A 20,915-nucleotide genomic window follows, 5' to 3' on the forward strand; every position below is an offset into this window, starting at 1 on the left:
AAGGTAAGTTAAAGGTGATCTATGCTGTGCACAGACCAAAAAAAAAACCCACATGCTCATTTGGCAATTTTGTGCCCGATTAGGTGTAGGTCATTCAGTCCCTCAACTCTGCTTCCCCCATTCAATGAGATCATGGCTGATCTGACCTTAGCTGCAACTCAGCTTTCCTTCCTGACCCTTATAACCATCAACTCCTTGTAGATTAAAAAAAAAATACAGCCTTGAATATATTCCAAGGAACAAACCACCACTGCTCAATTTTGTGGGGGTTGGTGTGGGAGGGAGAATTTCAAAGATTCACAACCCACTGGAGAGAAGAATTTCCACCTCATCTGTCTTAAATGGGAGGGAGACCCTTTATTTTGAAACTGTGCCCTTAGACTCCTGCATGAGGGGGAAATAGGGCTTTGACTTGGAATACTGTGTATTACATTGTACTCATCTTCCCTGACAAGTGAATCGGGTGTTTTCTAGCACTGTCCTTACCTCATTTCATAGCTTTATGACAAGACCTGCAGTTGCTAGAGACCGCTTAACAGGAATGGAGGTTACAGTCGTAGGAGATTTCAGAAATCCCCCACCAGCTTCTCAGTGAAGTGGGAGATGTAAGTGATCCAACCTTGGGAAGCATTGAATCAATTCTGGGAAGTTAAACTTTCCCCTCACCCACCAGCCTTAGGCATGTTAAAGATTTAATGAAATCACATTATATACAGGTACTGAACTGATACAAAAGAAATTCTCTTCCATGAATATTTTATTTCCATACAAGTGAAAATTGGGAACTAACAAGAAAACATTCCAAGAATTGGGATACATTTCACTTCCATCATCTATGGAAATAGAACAACGTGAATGCATCTAGATGCATTGTCAATTTAGGGTGAGCTTGTCAAACAGGTACTCTCCCATGTCATTCTCAGGGGCTCCCAGTCTCTTCAGGTTGGTGATGTGATCTCCAAGCTTCTTGATCATCTTCACTTGCTCATCCAAGTAGTGAGTCTCCAGGAAGTCACACAACTGGAATAGAAGGGAAGGAGGGGAAGAGTTAATATGATTGGCCTGACAAGACCAAAATTACCCACAAGTGGCAAGTCATCAATTCCATTAAACTGGGAGTGAGGAGTAAGTAACTCAAGGAATATTTGGATGTCAATGTCCTGGGAACAGTTTAGTGATTCAGGTCTCCAGTACAAGTGGCCTTTGTTTAAAAAAAAACAAATCCACAAGTGTGAAACACAAACCTTTGGAATTCTGCCAGTGAATTAGAGATACCAACATCAGCTTTAACACCATTGGGTGAAGTGTGACAATAGATGTTATTTTAAGATGAGAATATGGTGGTATTCTGTAAAGGCACATGTGTCCATGATTAAACTGGAGAAGGTTAGTGTCTGTGGGAATTGAGATAAAAGGTAAAGGTGCTAGATTCATGCCTTTGTAGCGAGGCTCTGGTGAAGAGTGGATTTACAAATAGATTGTGTTTTTAAAATTTGCATTAGGTGATAATTAGGGACTTGAAATTCAACAGCTGAAAAGTCAAAGGAGAGAGAGAACACAAGTTGTAAAAAACCCTCATCAAAGATTTAGTAAGTAAACAAGGGAAGGCAAGTCAAACAAAAAATTTAGAGGCAATAGGAAAACTGAAAGATTTCTATATTTGGAAAAGTCAAGTTCAAAGTGTTTGAGAACAATGGAGGAGACCAAGATGAAAGGGAAAAAATTAGTTGTGTTGGCTGTGTGGGGGAGATGTCCCAAGACTAGCACAGAGGAATGGGAACACGCTGAGAAACTGATGCGATTCCAGAATAAATGTGGAGGCCGGATCATCCTGGAGGACGTCAAGGTTAGATTTAATGAAATGAGACTACCTGCCTGAAGCAATTGCTTTCAGTTTTAGTTGCATAGTTTAATGCAGTCATTCTATATTGTGGTGAATTGGTTCCTGGTAATCCTCTTTGGGATGCTTCATCACCTCTGTTTTCCTTGCACTCTCTCATGTGTCTTGTTTAATCCATTGTAAATGAACTATCTGCCCTTCCCCTTTCAGAAACCAGAGCAGGATGAGTGGAATGATGGTCTGGAGGCAATGCAGAGAGCTCTGCAGATGGAGAAGAATGTGAACCAGAGTCTGCTGGATCTGCACAAGCTTTCCTCTGGGAAAACTGACCCTCATGTAAGTTCCTGATGCTTTCATGTGGGAGTGGGTGAAATTTCACTATCTTTATAAGTCTAATTTTCAATGGTGTCTCTTGGCTTTGTTTTTGGTCCTCTCCCCATCACCCAGTGACTAGAATTTTGACAAAGGGAATTCTTGTACAATCTCCATTGCAGCACCTGACTATCCCGTTGTCCAAAGGGATTGAAATCCATTGGGAGTCTATCCAGTTGGTTCTTTATCTGCTGCTGGATGTAACTAGCTTCCCTCTCCTTTTCAGCTTTGAGACTTCCTGGAGACTCACTACTTGGATGAGCAAGTGAAGATGATCAAGAAGCTTGGAGATCACATCACCAACCTGAAGAGACTGGGAGCCCCTGAGAATGGCATGGGAGTGTACCTGTTTGACAAGCTCACCCTGGGGGAGAGTGACTGAACTGAATTTACTGTAGGCATCAAGTTTATTGTATTAACATTTGTATAAATGAGACCTTTAAACTAACAAGTTTGTGATGTTGCGCAAGGAGCTGTTGAGACCTGGACTCCATTAGGAAATGTACTAACTGTCCAGACAATAGGGACTGGGTTGTCTCTTGCCCTCTTTTTGAATGTTTGCTTTCTGTTGTAATGCTGTCCTTTCAGGTTAATAATTCTTTTTAGCATAGACTAGTTTACCTTGAGTGCAATGATATTGAATTGCATCATAGTTTTCCCACTAAATTGGAGTTCTGTACGTTTAACTGCGCCTTTCAATATGTTGCAATGAGATGGGAATGCTCTAATACAAAAGCCTGTGTTGATCTAGCAACTTTGCCCAACTAAGTTTGACACCTGGGCCACTTCTTTACACCTCAAGAGAGACGTTCAAGGCCACAGTGGTATGTTTTTGACAAGTATCTTGTTTAGGAGGGAAGCTTCTAGAAACCTGAGCCTAGATCATTGGAGGAGCTACTGCTTTGGGTATGAATATTCTGTCTTTTGCTGAATTTTAAAGTCTTCAAGCTGATAAAATATTAACTACTGCAGCACTTGTGAAATGAGAACTATTTTTCAGGGCTTTGGTGTTTCAGAATTTCAGTTGCAGAATCAAATCCATTTTCTATTCTTTTAGTGACATGATCTCTGTGGAGTTCACTCACTAAACCAAATGCCCTGTGCTGTTCCTTTTAGTGTTCTTGTAAGCAAATAACAGTCATTATGAGCTGGGTTCTGGGAGTACCCTGACCTCCAGGTACTAAAGAGAATTATAACTGCATCATGAAATGCTGCCATCTTTACTGATCAGCTACTGTCCTTTAAAGGAGGGGACCAAAGTGGTTCTGAAAATTTGTCATTAACCCCCCAACTGAATCCAAAGTTGAGTGAAATGGAGGGTAAAGGTTGTCAAACTGTAATTGAGCAAAATATAGTCAATTAAAAGCAAATAACTTAATACCAAGGAAGTTAAATGTTTCACTTCACAAACTCTGCTCCATCAATTTATGAAACTCAATACCAGCAGTTCCTCAATAACTGTCCCTCTTTTACATTTAGAAATAGTAAACATTTCATACCCAATAGGAATCATCCTTTCCAAATCCTACTTGGTCTCCTTTGCCCCTATGAATGATTGAAGCTTTATTGCTTATGACTGCATTTATTCAAAGTTTAACAGCCAATTTTAGGAACTTGATTGAGAACTACAGTGAGAACAATGAAGTTAAAGTCTTCAGTTATTAAAACCGGTCATGTCAATATATTTGCATCTCAAGTTTCCATGAAAATCCACAAATGGCAAAGGATGATTCTCAGCATCATGAGCTTTTCACACCCATCACCTCCCTGCTCCCTACAGGTTGTGATTCTAAATTCAGAGTTTCCTGTGGAAAGGATCAATCAATATTTCCTCAGAACCAGTAACCACAGGCCTTCATCAAGGTCTATAGTGGCCATTGAGTGACCATGTGAAGTCCATCAGTTTGGGCAAAGCCCTTTGACTACAGGACATTCATTGCATCTGGGATCCAGAACAGCTGTAAGTACCTGGATACATTTCTCTGCTCAGGTGAGTCAACTGTGCCCATTAGTGGTATCTCTCCCAAGAGGCTCATGCCTGTCGTGTGACTGGTGGCTCTAGATATCATTCACTATTGCCTCCATCTAAAATCAGAGTTTAATACAAGGAAACAAATCTCATCACCTAATCCAGGACTGATCCACTTTGTAATGAACACAGATGTCAACACATGGGATCTTAGAGAAACAGTAAGGCTATGATCCCAGCTGATGTTACTACTGGAGAAACCTGATCTTAGGGTGGAACCTGGCTTGATTAGACCCTAATTTTTTTATTTAGCTATGTGGAGTGGCTACTGAACAGCGGCACAGGAGTGAGCTGATGAACTTATAAAAGAATAAAACACTTATTAAACAAGATGAATTATATTACAATACCCCTTCACCCACAACTATATCTTTACAGAAACCAGAATAAAAACACCTGGAAAAACTCAGGTCTAACAGCATCAGCGGGGAGGAATACAGTTGACTTTCGAGTCCATATGACTCTTCATCAGAAGAAAGGAAATAGAGAAATGAGGTCAAATATAAGCTGGTAGAGGGTGGGGGGGACAGGTATAGCTGGATAGGGGGCCAGTGATAGGTGAAGGCAAAGAAGAGATTGCCAAAGATGTCAGACAAAAGGGTGCTGATATTATCTAAGGAATGTGCTGATGGGGACATTAAGGGTAACAAGCAGGACAAGCTAGTGGCAGATGGCCCTAGTGGGGGAGGGATCAAAATGGGCACAAAGGTGGAGATAAAACAATAGATTTAAATAAATTTAAAAATTGGTGGGAAAAGAATATATATTTTATTAAAATTATAAATTATTGGAAAAAGGGGGATAGGAAAGGGGATGAGGTTGGAGGAGAGAGTTCATGGTCTGAAGTTGTTGAACTCAATATTCAGTCCGGAAGGCTGTGAAGTGCCTAGTCGGAAGATGAGGTGCTGTTCTTCCAGTTTGCGTTCAGCTTCACTGGAACATTGCAGCAGGCCAAGGACGGACATGTGGGCATGAGAGCAGGGTGGAGTGTTGAAATGGCAAGCGACAGGGAGGTCTGGGTCATGCTTGCAGACAGACTGAAGGTGTTCCACAAAGTGGTCACCCAGTCTGCGTTTAGTCTCTCCAATGTAGAGGAAACAGCATTGGGAGCAGTGAATGCAGTAGACTAAATTGAGGGAAGTGTAAGTGAAATGCTGCTTCACTTGAAAGGAGTGTTTGGGCCCTAGGACAGTGAGGAGAGAGGAAGTGAAGGGGCAGGTGTTGCACCTTCTGCGGTTGCATGGGAAGGTGCCATGGGAGGGGGTTGAGGAGTAGGGGGTGATGGAGGAGTGGCCCAGGGTGTCCCGGAGGGAACGATCCCTGCGGAAAGCTGCCGGGGGGTGAAGGGAAGATGTGTTTGGTGGTGACATCATGCTGGAATTGGCGGAAATGGCGGAGGATGATCCTTTGAATGCGGAGGCTGGTGGGGTGATAAGTGAGGACAAGGGGGACCTTATCATGGTTCTGGGAGGGAGAGGAAGGTGTGAGGGCGGTTGCGCGGGAGATGGTCCGGACACGGTTGAGGGCCCTGTCAACCACCATGGGTGGAAAACCTCGGTTAAGGAAGAAGGAGGAGATGTCAGAGGAACTGTTTTTGAAAGTGGCATCATCAGAACAGATGCGACAGAGGCAAAGGAACTGAGAGAATGGGATGGGGTCCTTACAGTTAGTGGGGTGTGAGGAGCTGTAGTCAAGGTAGATGTGGGAGTCGGTAGGCTTGTAATGAATATTGGTGGACAGTCTATCACCAGAAATTGAGACAGAGAGGTCAAGGAAGGGAAGGGAAGTGTCAGTGATGGACCAAGTGAAAATGATGGAGGAGTGGAAATTGGAAGCAAAATTAATAAATTTTTCCAGATCCAGACTAGAGCATGAAGCAGCACCGAAGTAATCATCGATGTACTGGAGAAAGAGTTGTGGGAGGGGACCTGAGTGAGGACTGGAACAAGGAATGTTCCACATACCCCATAAAGAGACAGGCATAGCTGGGGCCCATGCAGGTACCCATAGCCACACCTTTTATTTGGAGGAAGTGAGAGGAGTTTAAGGAGAAATTTTTCATTGTGCAAACAAGTTCAGCCAGACGGAGGAGGGTAGTGGTGGATGGGGATTGTTCGGACCCTGTTCAAGGAAGAAGTGGAGAGCCCTCAGACCATCCTGGTAGTGGATGGAGGTGTAGAGGGATTGGACGTCCATGGTGAAGAGGAGGCAGTTGGGGCCAGGGAACTGGAAATTGTTGATATGATGTAGGGCGAGAGAGGAATCGCGGATGTAGGTGGGAAGACACTGGACAAAGGGAGAGGGAATGGAGTCAAGATAACAAGAAATGAGTTCTGTGGGGCAGGAACAGGCTGACACGATCGGTCTGCTGGGACAGTCCTGTTTGTGGATTTTGGGTAGGAGGTAGAAGCAGGCCGTCTGAGGTTGGAAGCTGTGGAGGGAAGATCTCCAGAGGAGATGAGGTCAGTGACAGTCCTGGAAACAATGGCTTGATGTTCAGTGGTGGGGTCATGGTCCAGGGGGAGGTAGGAGGAAGTGTCTGTGAGTTGACGCTCAGCCTCTGCGAGGTAGAGGTCAGTGCACCAGACAACAACAGCACCACCCTTGTCAGCAGGTTTGGTGACAAAGTCAGGGTTGGATGTGAGAGAACAGAGTGCAGTGAGTTCAGAGAGAGACAGATTAGAATGGGTGAGAGGAGCAGAGAAATTGAGATGACTAATGTCACGCCGACAGTTCTCAATGAAAAGATCAAGAGAGGGTAAGAATCCAGAGGGAGGGGTCCAGGTGGAGGGAGAATATTGGAGGTGGGTAAAAGGATCCGTTGAATGCGGGGAGAGGACTCCTGCCCAAAGAAGTGAGCACGGAGACGAAGGCGGCGGAAGAAGAGTTCAGCATCGTGCTGAGCCCAAAATTCATTGAGGTGAGGGCGCAAGGGTATGAAACTAAGTCCTTTGCTGAGCACTGAACGTTCAGCATCGGAGAGGGGAAGGTCAGGGGGTATGGTGAATACACGGCCGGGGCTGGGATTGGAAGATGGGATGGGGACAGAGAGACGGGCAGGGGTGGAGGATCCTGGATGGGGTTGGTGTCGATGAGTTGTTGGAGCTTGCGTTCCTTAGCACTTGAAAGAAAGAAAAAAAAAAGAGACAAAAAAGTTTGTTGATGTGTCGGATGCGATGAAGAATAAAATGAAACTGGGGGCAAGGACAACTTAGAGAAAGGGTGCATTGGTGTTGCTGGAGGGAGAGGTCGAGTGTGTTCATATGGCGGCACATGGCACTGAGTGCAGATCTCAGGATGCGATGAGAACAGTAGTCCGAGGAGCGTTGTATATCCTGGAGATACCTGTAATCCTGGGTGGGTTCAAAACATGAGGGATGCAACTTCAGTTGGAATCCACGTGGGGCAAGTCGGAGACAGTCACTGAGGCATCCAGGGAGAGTGCGAGCGAGGGAGCGGCATCCAGCGAGAGAGAGAGAGAGAGAGAGAGAGAGAGAGAGGGAGGGAGAGAGCCGGATCCAGATCCACGTCCAGAGAGGGAGTGAGCGAGCGAGAAGGATCAGATCCTTATCGAGAGTTGGTGAGTGAGCGGGATCCAGGTCCACGTCCAGAGAGAGTGCGAGCGAGAGGAATCGAGAGAGAGAGATCTGGACCCAGCACTGCAGTACTGATTGAGAGCAGCACCATCAAGGGGCATCTTTTGACTGGTGCATGTAAAAAAAAAAACATGGTACTACTTCAGATAGAAGTTGGTATTCCCTCAAGTATCCTGGCCAATATTTGTCCAGAGCCAACTTAACGGAACAGGTTCTGGTAATTTAGTAGCTATCTTACTAGATTAAATTGTGACTCCAGCCAATTCAGCACTCATTGGTGCTTGGGACATCAAGGTCAAAAAAGTTCTGCATTTCATTTGAAGGACCTCACATGAGGGTCAGTGTTCCCAGAGGAGAGCTTGTACAGATCCAGCAGACTCTGGTTCACATTCTTCTCCATCTGCAGAGCTCTCTGCATTGCCTGCAGACCATTGCCTCACTCATCCTGCACTGGTTTCTGAAAAGGGGAAGAGAGGTCTTGTTAGTGCTACTGGGAAGTGGAAAGATATTGGGATGCTACATTGGAAACCAATACTGGACATTAGATCAGTTCATGAGCTAAGAGTAAGAACACAGATTCACAAAGCCCATGTCTTTTTTTGGGGAAAATGACTCATCCATAAAAGTACACATCTCTACACCAGTCTTAGCCAAGCACTAAAGTTTAAGCCATTAGTTTGCAGCACAGGAACACTTTCGTTTGATCCTCCAGATTTATTGATCCATCTCTAGCCATTAGGTTAGGATGATCAAGTGCCAAAACCACACCAACTCATCCCCCACCCATTCTCAATTCAATAGTAGCTGTTTTAGCCACTTCAGATACGAGGAACCAGAGGGTGTAGCAGTAGTAAGTAAACTATTTAAAAATGAGCAAACTTCTCTTCAGCAAAATAAATTGTATCAAGGTGAAAATCCAACCTTGACGTCCTCCAGGATGATCCAGCCTCCACGTTTATTCTGGAATTATCAGTTTCTCAGCGTGTTCCCATTCCTCATGTGACTGCTCCTTGAAGAATTTAGTAAAGTGACACAGGGCAATATCATCCCGGTCAAAGTAAAAGGACTGCAGGGAGAGACAAAATGGAAAGGAAGAGGTATGGTCAGGTGCAGATCATGTCCATGGTCAACTTGGCAGTTAGAATATTGAATTTAAAATCATTAATTCAACTCATTAAAAAAAGGTGTTGAAGTTGTTTCAACACTCAGCCCATGTTTAATGCAATAGCCAGACATCCCCATCCCTTTCCAAGCATTGATTTTAAAAGTTAGAAAAAGAGAAATCTTTCAAATTCAGTCTAATACAACAATTCAGTCTCAAAAGAAAGCCCAGTGCAACAGGATTTACTTATTTAGTATGGGGAGGGAGAAAAGCACTCATCTTAAATAGTTGCACTAGTTAGTCATCTGATTAAGTTTAATTGTTATTATTGACCAGATTCATGCACCTTCAAGATAAATCCTCTCTACTGGAAGCTTCATGGAGTCCTGGAGCTAGTTTCAAACAAACAGTTTAGAACTGGGTGAAGTTATTATAGAGCAGGAGACAGTCTGTTAACAAGACCTTCAACAAAAGTCTCACTCCATAACATTCACTGGGAACATTCTAAGCCCAATTCATTGACCTAGATAAATCCCACATGCCCAGAATACAATCAAATCACTCTTAATTTGAAAATCATACCCCCAAAAATACAACACTCACCATGGAGAGGTAAACATAGGAGGAATAGAGCTCCAGGTTGATCTGCTTGTTAACAGCATCCTCACAGTCCTTGTGGTAGTTCTGACACACTTGGGATGCCATCTTCAATTCCACTGGTAGCAAGGACCAAGTTCAAACAACAATATGACCTTGTCCTGCACAAACTCCTATATTTATACTCCTGGGACATCCTGCATTCAAACAGGGAATGACATCACCAATGATGATTGACAATCTCTGTTAGACAATCATGAATCTCCCATGAATCCTGACACCAATAAGGGAGAAGGGGTGGGGTGTGGTTCCCAGAGCCAATCAGAACTTTGGGGTGTAGGCAGATTTGGATGATTTTTCTGTGATTGCAACACAGGAAGAGGCCATTGAGCCCCACAGTCTATTCACCATTCAATTATATCTTGGCTGGTCTGAACATTAAAGCCATTTGTTCACCTTGGCTCCATATGCCTTCATATACTCAAAGGACTGCAAGACTATTCTGTAAAAACTGTCCTCCTAATTTCACCCCATTAGCCCTGGTATCATTCTGGTGAATCTGTGCAGCACTCCCTCCAAAGCCAATACATCAGAACTGAACACAGTGTTCCAGATGTTCCCTCACTCACACTTTATACAGCTGTTGAAAACATCCATCCCTTTATATTCCAAGCCCCTTGAGATGAAGACTAACATTCTATTTCCATTACAATTTAGTTTTATGGTCCACTAGATTTTAGGAATTGCTGTAGATTGATCCTTAATCTCTCTGCTCCTCATTCCTACATGGACCCCAACTCTTTCTCCACAGTTCCCATCTCCACGACATTTATTAAAAAATCTGATTTTTCTTTCTGGATTCAAAGTGGATGACCTCACATTGAACACTCTCTGCCACAGTTTTTCTCACTCGCTTTATCAATGTCCTCTGCAACCTCCCTCTCCCATCTACACTATTTACTGTGCCACCTAACTTGTGATCAGGAAACTTGAATATATGGCTCTCTATTCATTTCTCTATGCCATTTATAAAGATAACGAGACACGGAGGCCTCTGCACAGATCCCAGGGGAGATAACTAGTCCCATCCTGCCAATTTGAGTGCACACCTATTATGCCTACTCTCTTCTTCCTATATCCTAACTAATTTCCAGCAATGTCTGATGGTTGCATCCAATTGCAACGGTCTTAATAATCTATAGCATGGAACTTTGTCAGTGATGTAATTGTGGTTGGTTTCTTTGACTTTCCTCAAGCTGAATCTGATAGTGTGTCTTCTCAGAATCAGAGCTTCACAATATATCTCAGATTGATGAGTTTGCAAATGGGAATTCCACCCTGTAGATAGTGTTGAACACAATTGGATCCATGTTAACCAGCTCATTGAAGAACCTCTTGCAGGGTGGGGGTCCAAAGCATGCCTACGAAATGAATATTCACAACACTGACCCCAACAGATTGGAAGAGACTGACTTTGTATCAGAGTCTGCAGTAAATATGAAAAATACCAACCAATGAATTGGGCAATAGAATGTGCATCAGTGCAGTTTCAAACTGAACTCCTCACTAAATTGATGTGGAATGTTAATCCCCTCAAACTTGAGCTACCAAATCCAGAATTCTTCCCCTACTGCAAATGTCAAGTTTGAGAATAGGTTCCAGGGAAAGATTTTATACCTGGAATGTAAGAGTGTTTTGGCTACCTGCCCCAAATATTTGTGTTTATTCAAAGACTGAAAAGTACATCCCTCGGAGAGAGGTGCAGGCAGCAGTTGAACAAATGCCCACCTGTGTAAAGGGTAAGTAGTCAATCTTTTAATGTATATAGTTTAAAAATAAAAACACACACCACCACCAAAAAAAGAGCAGCTTGTTACAGTCTAACAAAAACCCTCAATTGTACATGTCTTCCTTCCTAACCTCTGCCAAGTCTGAAGCAGATACTCTCCAGCCTAAAAGCAAATGCATTAATTTAATACCCTTTCCCAATTTCTAATGTTGCATAGCTTCCTGTAGATACTAGAAGTCCCCTTTACACCAGGATTGGGGAGACTACAGTTCCAGAAATTGCATATTTCTGAAATTCCCTGTAAACTTTTAAATGATGAAGAGGAGATGTCATCAAGTTACCCTGGGCAGGCACAGAAAAAGAAATTGGTCAGGGAAGAACTGAAGACATGTTAGAAGTTTTGAATGAAACTGCATTTTCTACAGCTAGGGAATCAGAACTTGGGTTGACAGCGGTGCAGCAGTAATCTCACAGGACTAATAACCCAGAGGCCCAGGCTAATGCTCTGGGGACATGGCCTCAAATCCCACCACAGTACCTGCAGGGATTACAACTCAAATAATATATCAAGAATTGAAAATCTAGTCTCAAATAATGCTGGCCATGTATTGTTGTTAAAACTTAAGTGGCTCATGCATGTCTTTTAGGGAAGGAAATCAGCCACCCTCACCCAGTCTGATCTACATCTGTCTCCCGACCCACAGCGATGTGGTTGACTCAGTTGCCCTCTGAAATGGCCTAACAAGACCCTCAGTTCACAGGGCAATTAGAGATGGGCCAGTGACACCCACACCCCATGAAAGAAAAAGGAAAATGGAGATGCACTTCCATGATGAATACTGTGCTTTATTTCCATATGCATAATAGAAAGCAGAATTGGATTACATTTCAACACCATGTTTAGAAATAATAATTCAAAAATCACAGTCAATGCAGGGTGAGCTTGTCAAACAGATACTCTCCCATGCCATTCTCAGAGGCTCCCAGTCTCTTCAGGTTGGTGATGTGATCTCCAAGCTTCTTGATCATCTTCACTTGCTCATCCAAGTAGTGAGTCTCCAGGAAGTCACACAGCTGAAAACAAGACAACAGGAGAGAAATTGAAGATATGAGAGGATCTTCCCTGGATGAAAATTCTTTTTGCATTGGGAGGATGGAAAAAGTACTGCACATGGGTGATGTGGGCAATTCTGGTTAAAATGTGCCCAAGCAGCAAGGTCACAATTCCATTAAACTGGGAGTGTCCCTCAAGGAACATGGAGGTCTCAAAATCCAAATGCTCTGGGTGCTGCTTTTGTAGACCTGGATCACAATGTTTCCATTTAAAAAAAAAAGAGGCATTCTACAGTCTGCAAGTGTGAATCATATATGCAATTCTAGAGTGAAGGGCAGATTCCAATATCAGCTACAGCACTTACATGAGGGTCAGTGTTCCCAGAGGAGAGCTTGTGCAGATCCAGTAGACTCTGGTTCACATTCTTCTCCACCTGCAGAGCTCTCTGCATTGCCTGCAGACCATTGCCCCAATCATCCTGCTGTGGTTTCTGAAAGGGGAAAAGGCAGACAGTTAATTTACAATGGATTAAACACCACATGAGAAAGTGCGAGTAAAGCAACCAGAGGGTCCATGTTGCCAGGAAACAATGAGCCACTAGAATCAGTAAACCACGGCATTAACATCAGTCAAAGGGGATGCAGATAAAGCATCAAATCCAACCTTGACATCCTCCAGGATGATCCAGCCTCCACGTTTAATTCTGGAATTTCATCAGTTTCTCAGCGTGTTCCCGTTCCTCATGTGACTGCTCCTTGAAGAACTCAGCAAAGTGACACAGGGCAACATCATCCCGGTCAAAGTAAAAGGACTGCAGGGAGAACAGAAATTACACTAGCATAAAATTTCACCACCCACACTTCCAAATGATCTTATGGCTGATCAGGTATTGTGCATATAATTGGAGCAGTCAATTCTACTCACTTGAAACTAAAGGAAACTTTCAATGCCTTTAAAATGTTTAAGATATTAAATACACTTTCACATGAGAGATAACTAATTTAGTAAATAGGAGGCTCAATCAACAGGAAAGATAAAGCTTCAGCTGACCTTTCCCCCTAGTGCCGGGTGAAATTATTACCAATTCCAGGTGTAAGAGCAGGAGCAACGACAAATTCAACAATTTCATGCTGGAGGAAGTTTAAACTCAGCAGTAGACTATTGAGTTTATTTCACCTGGATGAAAGAAAGCCTAGCCAATATATTTCAATTGTGATTGCAATTCATCATTTGCTCTTTAGTGCTTTTTATTTGGAGAAACTGCAGTCAAATCCAAACCCCTTACAACTTGTGGCAAACTAGAAGTTCAGGAAATGGCTCCCATTTAAAGTTTAAGCCCCCTAGATAAGGCAACTAGAATTTCAAAGTAAAGGATAGTTTAGGAGCTAGAAGATTTCCTACCTTGGAGAGGTAAACATAGGAGGAGTAGAGCTCCAGGTTGACCTGTTTGTTAACAGCATCCTCACAGTCCGTGTGGTAGTTCTGACGCACTTGAGAGGCCATCTTAAATTCTATTATGAGTTTGAATGATCAAGAAAGTCTACCAACTAGACTGACCCACTCTAACTGCTATAGCAGCAAGAACCAACACATTTAAACACATGGACAACCCAGCATTTCCATAACAGATAATGATTGACAGTTATTGGTAGCCAATCAAATAATGAACATACCTCAAACAAACAATCCACAAACTTATTAATTAATGAAATGAGCAGTGGATCAGCCAATCAGGGCTTTGAAAGTCATTTTATCTGATTACTTACTGACAAGCTCCCTTAAAATATTTGGTTCAAAATGTCTTGAACTTAAAATATTTAGCTATATCTTTCTGCTTGCAAATCGGTGACTTTAGGAATTCAGCTGTGCAATTTAAATTCAATTAATTAAATCTGGATTTAAAGCTAGTCTCAGTAATAGTGACCATGACAACTATCATCGATTATCGTAAAAACCCATCTGGTTCACTTAAGTCCTTTAGGGAAGGAAATCTGCCAACATTACCTGGTCTGGTCCACCTGTGACTCCAGACCCACAGCAATGTGGTTAACTCTTAACTGTCCTCTGAAATGACCTAGCAAGCCACTGAGTTCCAGGGCAATTAGGGATGGGCAACAAATATTGGCCTTGCCAATGAAGACCACATCCCATGAAAGAATAAAAAGTGAGGTGTGACATGCCTAGTTAATGAATCTTAACCACCATTGTCAAATGCCCAGTTCCAAACTTGACTGTATTTGACTAATTTACAAGATTTCATAATAAACCTGGATCATCTGCTGGTAATTTTATATCAGGATGCCTGGTGAAAGGAGTGAGATGAAAGTGAAAGAAAGAATCTCCATTTATGTAGTGCATTTCATGGTCGTCTAGCTTGGTAACTGCAAACGTGGGATATGATCTTCCATTACAAATCTAGTTCACTGATTTACCCTTATAGTGAAAGAGTGGCTCCTGTTCTTACCCTCTGACCTTTCATAGCTCACCACCCCAAGACTGTCTCTTTCATACCAACTCCCTATCAACATTTTATTCTTAAAAATCATTCTGGTGATAAGAGCCAAAGTTACTATCTATTGGCCACCCTTACTTTGTCCTTGAAGGTGCTGATGGGCTGTCTCCTTGACCTTGTACATGTGGCGAAGGGAGTTCCAGGATTTTAACCCAGAGACAATGAAGGAGCCTCCATTATGACATGGCCAGGTTAGGACGAACAGCCTGTTTCTGTGCAGGATATCCAATGTTAAGAAACACTTTCTAAAATGTTTGGTGGCTGAACAGAATACTTACCCCACTGCAGTAAAATGTAACTGAGACCAGAAGATCTCTGTTGACCAGTACCTTACTATTACAGCCAAGTGTAACTCTTTCGAGTTATCAACAGATCGCATATAACTCTTTCGAGTACATTCACAGTTCTTGGTTTCCAGGAGTGGGACATGAACCCACAACCCTCTGATTCAAAGGCGAGGGTGCTATGAACTGATCCACAGCTGACACCTCGTTTACAGCCAAGTGTAGAGTGGCAGTTCAATGGAACAAATAATTGTTAAAATAAAATGGAATTTACCAGATAAGAAAGTTCAAGATCCAAATTATAAATAGAGGATTCATCCACTGTTATTTTTCTACTGGTGATTGACTGAAGCACTGTCTGACTAGAGTATATTCAAATACCACTCTTCCTGATACAGCCTGCCCAAGATAGAGGTTGTCACTGCCACCACCCAACCACCCTCTCGCTCCCCGCAAATAAAGTTGGCCTAAAGTTGAAATGGTAAATAATCAATAGATTTTTTTATTCTTTCATGGCATGTGGATGTCATTGGCAATGCCAGGGTTTGTTGCCTATCCCCAGTTGCCCTTGGAACTGAACATTTCAGAGGGCAGTAAAGAGCCAACCACATTGATCTGGAGTCACATCTAGGCCAGACCAGACGAGGATAGCAGATTTCCTTCCCTAAAGGACATTAGTGAACCAGATGGGGTTTTTTTAAACAATCAGTGATAGTTGCCATAGTCACAAATACTGATTCTAGCTTTATATGATAGATTTATTAATTGAGCTTAAATTCCCACCGCCCATAGTAGGATTTGAACTCATGACCCCAGAGCTCTGAAGGAGAGCCATGCAGACTCAAAACGTTATCTCTGTTTCTCTCTCCACAGATGCTGCCAGACCTGCTGAGTTTTTCCAGCATTTTCTGTTTTTATTTGCCCCGGACCGTTAGGCTGGGACTCAGGATCACTAGTTTGGTGAGATTATCACAATGCCACCATCTCGTCCATTAATGCATTTTCTATTTTCTATTCATTGATCAGACAAATATACATTGATTCAGAATGTTGAGCAGCTTTCAGCACTGATGTTTGGCTTATATGGGAGACTGAATGTATGGTAGCTAAATTTGCCAATGACACTAAGAAAGTAAACTGTCAAGAGGGGGCAAAAAGTCTATAAGCGGCTATAGATAGGTTAAGTCAGGGGGCAAAAATTAGGCAGGTATATATACGAACTACAAATGAATTAGGAGCAGGAGTGAGCCATTTGGAGTATAATGTGGGAAAATGTGAACTTGGCCAAAGGAAGAATAGAAAAGCAATAAACTATTTAAATAGAGAGAGACCACAGAGCTCGGTGATACAGAGGGATCTGGGTGTCCTGGTATATAAATCACAACAAGTTAGTATCCAGGTACAGCCAGCGATTAGGAAGGCAAATAGAATATTGGTGCTTATTGAAAGGAGAATGGAATATAGAAGTAGAAAAGTTTTACTGCAGCTATACTGGGCCTTAATTGGTTCACCCACATCTGGAGTACTGGGTATGGGTTTTGGTCTCTTGATTTGAAAAATGGTATAGTTGCATTAGAAGCAGTTCAAAGAGGTTTCACTCAATTCATTCCTGGGATGAAGGGCTTATCTTATGAGGCAAGGTCAAACAGGTTGGGCTTTTACCTATTGGAGTTTCTAAGAATGAGAAGTGATCTTTTTGAAACATAAGATCCCAAGTGGACCAGATTGGCTGGATTATAGAGAGGATGTTTCTTCTGTGGGGAAAACTAGAACAAAGGGACAGTTTTAGAATCTGGCTGTTAAATTCATTAAAAGGTGTCAGGACAGGTTTAGAGAATGACTAAAAAAGCATACTGTATCCTAGGCTTTATTGGCATGGGCATAGAGTACAAGTGCAAGGTGTTTATAAGACACTGGTATTACCTCAGCTGGAGTACTGCCTACAGTTCTGGGCACCACATTTTAGGAAGGATGTGAAGGCATTGGAGAGAGTGCTGAAGAGGTTCACTTCAGTTATGAGATAGATTGGAGAATTTGGGACTCTCTTCCTTGGAGAGGACACAGCTGAGATTAGATAGAAGTATTCAAGAACACAAGAGGCCTCAACAGGGTAGTTAGGGAGAAATTGTTCCCATTGACATTGATTTAGAACAAGAGGAGCTGATTTAAGGTAAAAGCAACGAGATTAAGAAAACCACTTTCCACAGTGAGTGGTTAGGATCTGGAATGCGCTGCCTGAGAGTGTGGTGGAGACAGTGTCAATCAAGGCACTCAGAAAGAATTAGATGAGTAATTGTTGAAAAGATGCAGCACGCAGGGTTATATAGGTTAAAAAGGGAGGAAAGTGTCACTAGATGAAATACTCAGAACTCATGCAGACACATTGGACCAAATAGCCTCCTTATGCAATCAAAAGCCCAGGCAAAGTGCTAGACTGGATAGAGACATACACCGATTGTTTTGGGGTGGGGGTGTGTAAAACAAAGCCAGAGACCCAAAACTCCAAGGCACCATTGGTGATGAGTCCAAATTCCTGTCAGTCAGATGCAAGGACAAATTTAGGGAAATTCTCTTGGCCTTAAATTCAGGAGAAATTCTCATCTGCAAGTTTGTAATCATTTAAAGACAAATGAGTGCAACAACTATATTCTTAACAAACAGCTCTATTAACAATTCTAGGAATGCATTCCAGAGTCATGACAAGAAGGTGTTGAACATTTTAGAGGGAAGTCATGAATTTCTTCACTGTAATTATAGGACCGTGTGTTCGGGACATGAATGGGTAGCTAGCAAAGGACTGGTTAATGTTACAGCCTCCACCAAATTCCCAATCATTTCAGCATTAAACCCAAGTTAGATGGTCCCTTAAGAACACAGAGGAAAAGAGAAGTCCAACACAATAGCTTTTATTGGCAGCTTAAGTGATAATTGCTACAATACAGATCAACAATATTACAGGAATACTTTGTAGAGCTAAATCAAGTGGCAAATTCAGTCACACTCCCCCAGGGTGAGCTTGTCAAACAGGTACTCTCCCATGCCTTTCTCAGGGGCTCCCAGTCTCTTCAGGTTGGTGATGTGATCTCCAAGCTTCTTGATCATCTTCACTTGCTCATCCAAGTAGTGAGTCTCCAGGAAGTCACACAGCTGGAACAGAAAAACTAAGTGAGCCTTGGAGATAGGGTTGCAGTGCAAAAGACTAGTGACAACATTCAGTTTAAGTGGCTCCTTTTATTGGAGGAGGACCAAGTGACACTTCCCAAAATGTGGAACATAATTCAATAACAGGAAAGACAGGTTGAAGTTTACCAACACTTGGGTACAGATATACTCTTGGTCAGCTGTATGTAATGGCCCAAAGAGATGATTACTCAAGTGAATTGGAAGACAAAGTTACTGGTGGTTTTGCAGCATTCTGAATAAGACTGCAAGGGCATTTTCATCTTCTAGCAACAGTCTGTCAATCAGGAAATTTCATCCTGCCAGTCAAAGCATCAGGAACTTACATGAGGGTCAGTTTTCCCAGTGGAGAGCTTGTGCAGATCCAGCAGACTCTGGTTCACATTCTTCTCCATCTGCAGAGCTCTCTGCATTGCCTCCAGACCATTACCCCAATCATCCTTCTCTGGTCTCTGAGGAAAAAAAAAAAACCATCACAGAAATTCATGAATTCAATTGAAGACTGCAACAACCTCGAGGGCTCCTACCCCAAAGCAATGGATTCTGTGCAAGGCAGTATGTGATAGGGAGGGGACTATTCCAAGTCCATGATTAAGTTATAGGCAACAGCACAAAAAAACTGATGATCTTAAAAACAAAAGGCCACCTCCAAGTATGAGAATCAATGAAGATGTAATCTCACTAGAGAAGATGGACATTCAACAAATTAATGGGCCATCAATTCTAGAATTAAAAAGTTTTTTTTTGGCAAAGGGATTGCTGTTTTAGACTTGAAATTTAAGCTTTTTCTCCCAAGTCCACCAACACCATCCACAAAGCAATACAAGCCAAAGAAGCTTATTCTGTCAGAAAGGATACCTTGACATCCTCCAGGATGATCCGGCCTCCACGTTTATTCTGGAATTTCATCAGTTTCTCAGCGTGTTCCCGTTCCTCATGCGACTGCTCCTTGAAGAACTCAGCAAAGTGACGCAGGGCAACATCATCCCGGTCAAAGTAAAAGGACTGCGGAGAAAGCAGAAGTTAAACTGCAATAGAATAAATTTCAGCATCTACAATTGCAAGTGATCTCATTACTGAGAAAATATCATGAAGTGCCAACTTTAGTTTATATATATTTGGAGCAGTCAGCAATTCTACTAAAAGTTGAATATTCACTTTATTCATATTAGAATGAGTGACTGAATTTAGTCATTAGGGGACTCAATCAGCTGGAAAGACAAGTCTTCAGCCTAGCCTACCGCCCCCTGCTGGTAAGTGAAATTACTACTGATTCCAGGTGTAAGAGCAAGTTCACCAATGTCATGTGCAGGAAGTGTATAACCAATAGTAAACTATTCTCAAGTTAGTTAATTACAATCACATACTTGAAACATCCACTTTTAAAAGTGACATGAATTTGGAAAATCCTACAGTCAAATCCATACCCTTACAACTAGTGGCAAACTAGAAGTACAGGAATTGGTTCCCATTTGAAGTTTAAGCCCCCCACATATGGCAACTAGGAAGCATATATCCTTCTAAGTAAAGGCTAACTTAAGAGATAGAAGTCAGTCACAGAGTGAAGAGGATTGCATACCATGGAGAGGTAAACATAGGAGGAATAGAGCTCCAAGTTGATCTGCTTGTTAACAGCATCCTCACAGTCCTTGTGGTAGTTCTGACATACTTGAGAAGCCATCTTAATTTCTATTGAGTTTAGATGATCACAAAAGTCTACCAACTAGACTTACCCACTCTAACTGCTGTGGTAGTAAGGAACAACATATTTAAACACATGGACAACCCAGCATTTACATAACAGATAATGAGTGACAGTTATTGGTAGCCAATCAAAACTAACTTGCCTCAAGCAACCAATCCACAAACTTATTAATTAATGAATTGAGCATTGGATGAGCCAATCAGAGCTTTGAAAGTAATTTTATCTGATTACTTACTAACAAGATCCCTTAGACCTCCCTTAAAAATATTTGGATTAAGATGTCTTGAACTTAAAATACTGAGCTACACATTTCTGCTTGCAAATCAGTGACTTTAGGAATTCAGCTGAATTAGTGAGAAAACTAGAGACTTGATTTCTTATTGTAGGTGATTGTAGCCTCAATGCAATATCCAGAGATTAGGTAGTCCAGGGTTAGGCTGCATTATCAGTAGGTAAGGAAGATGGAAGTTCTATCCTTAATTTGCCACAAAAATGCCCAACCTGTGGAGAGGATGAAGGTTGTTGAGTATATTTTATATTCAAGACATGTTCTGTGTACTGTTTAATCCAGTATATGTTCGTAACCGGGTAGTGATAATAGCTTGTGAATGGTGGGGAGATGATGGTGTAGTAGGAACATCACTGCCCTCATAATCTCAAGGTTCAGGGTGATGGTCTATGTCAGAGGTTCAAATCTTACCATGACAGCTGGTGTAGTTAAGATTCAACTAATAAAATCTGAATCAAAATCTAGTCTCTGTAATGGTGATGATGAAGCTATTATTGATTGTTGTAAAAGTCCATCTGGTTCACGAATGCCTTCACTGTTCACTATTTCTGTCACTAATGATGGAA

The 20,915-nt window shown here is 42.2% G+C and overlaps 1 protein-coding gene and 3 pseudogenes across 4 annotated transcripts; 1 reads left to right on the forward strand and 3 right to left on the reverse strand.

Annotated features, from left to right (window-relative positions):
* Positions 1-536: 536 nt before the first annotated feature.
* LOC144669410 (ferritin, higher subunit-like) lies at positions 537-9,805 on the reverse strand (annotated as a pseudogene). Its single transcript, XR_013573668.1, has 4 exons — positions 9,543-9,805; positions 8,759-8,903; positions 8,169-8,294; positions 537-1,020 (listed from the first exon to the last, which is right to left on the reverse strand). The product of XR_013573668.1 is annotated as a ferritin, higher subunit-like (transcript).
* Positions 1,782-2,594, forward strand: LOC144669316 (ferritin, higher subunit-like; annotated as a pseudogene). Its single transcript, XR_013573660.1, has 3 exons — positions 1,782-1,846; positions 2,051-2,176; positions 2,439-2,594. The product of XR_013573660.1 is annotated as a ferritin, higher subunit-like (transcript).
* A 2,435-nt stretch (positions 9,806-12,240) lies between the features above and the next one.
* LOC144669409 (ferritin, higher subunit-like) lies at positions 12,241-13,889 on the reverse strand (annotated as a pseudogene). The gene is made up of 4 exons (XR_013573667.1): positions 13,781-13,889; positions 13,043-13,190; positions 12,744-12,869; positions 12,241-12,399 (listed from the first exon to the last, which is right to left on the reverse strand). The product of XR_013573667.1 is annotated as a ferritin, higher subunit-like (transcript).
* A 4,182-nt stretch (positions 13,890-18,071) lies between these two features.
* Positions 18,072-20,128, reverse strand: LOC144669402 (ferritin, higher subunit-like). Its single transcript, XM_078531809.1, has 4 exons — positions 19,935-20,128; positions 19,214-19,360; positions 18,682-18,807; positions 18,072-18,322 (listed from the first exon to the last, which is right to left on the reverse strand). Exons 1-4 carry the CDS (start codon positions 20,034-20,036, stop codon positions 18,167-18,169), a joined length of 531 nt encoding a protein of 176 aa, XP_078387935.1. The 5' UTR covers positions 20,037-20,128; the 3' UTR covers positions 18,072-18,166.
* Positions 20,129-20,915: the final 787 nt, after the last annotated feature.

Source organism: Cetorhinus maximus, chromosome 29 (genome assembly GCF_964194155.1).
Source record: "Cetorhinus maximus chromosome 29, sCetMax3.hap1.1, whole genome shotgun sequence".
In the NCBI taxonomy this organism is placed as follows: Eukaryota; Metazoa; Chordata; class Chondrichthyes; order Lamniformes; family Cetorhinidae; genus Cetorhinus; species Cetorhinus maximus.

Bases quoted from the DNA above. Each gene is read 5' to 3' on its own strand.
- LOC144669402 (XM_078531809.1), bottom strand. From the start codon at position 20,036: ATGGCTTCTCAAGTATGTCAGAACTACCACAAGGACTGTGAGGATGCT. The intron at 19,361-19,934 runs GTATGCAATCCT...CTTTCTCCGCAG, and splicing joins CCTATGTTTACCTCTCCATG to TCCTTTTACTTTGACCGGGA. The intron at 18,323-18,681 runs GTAAGTTCCTGA...TTTCTGTTCCAG, and splicing joins CTGGGAAAACTGACCCTCAT to CTGTGTGACTTCCTGGAGAC.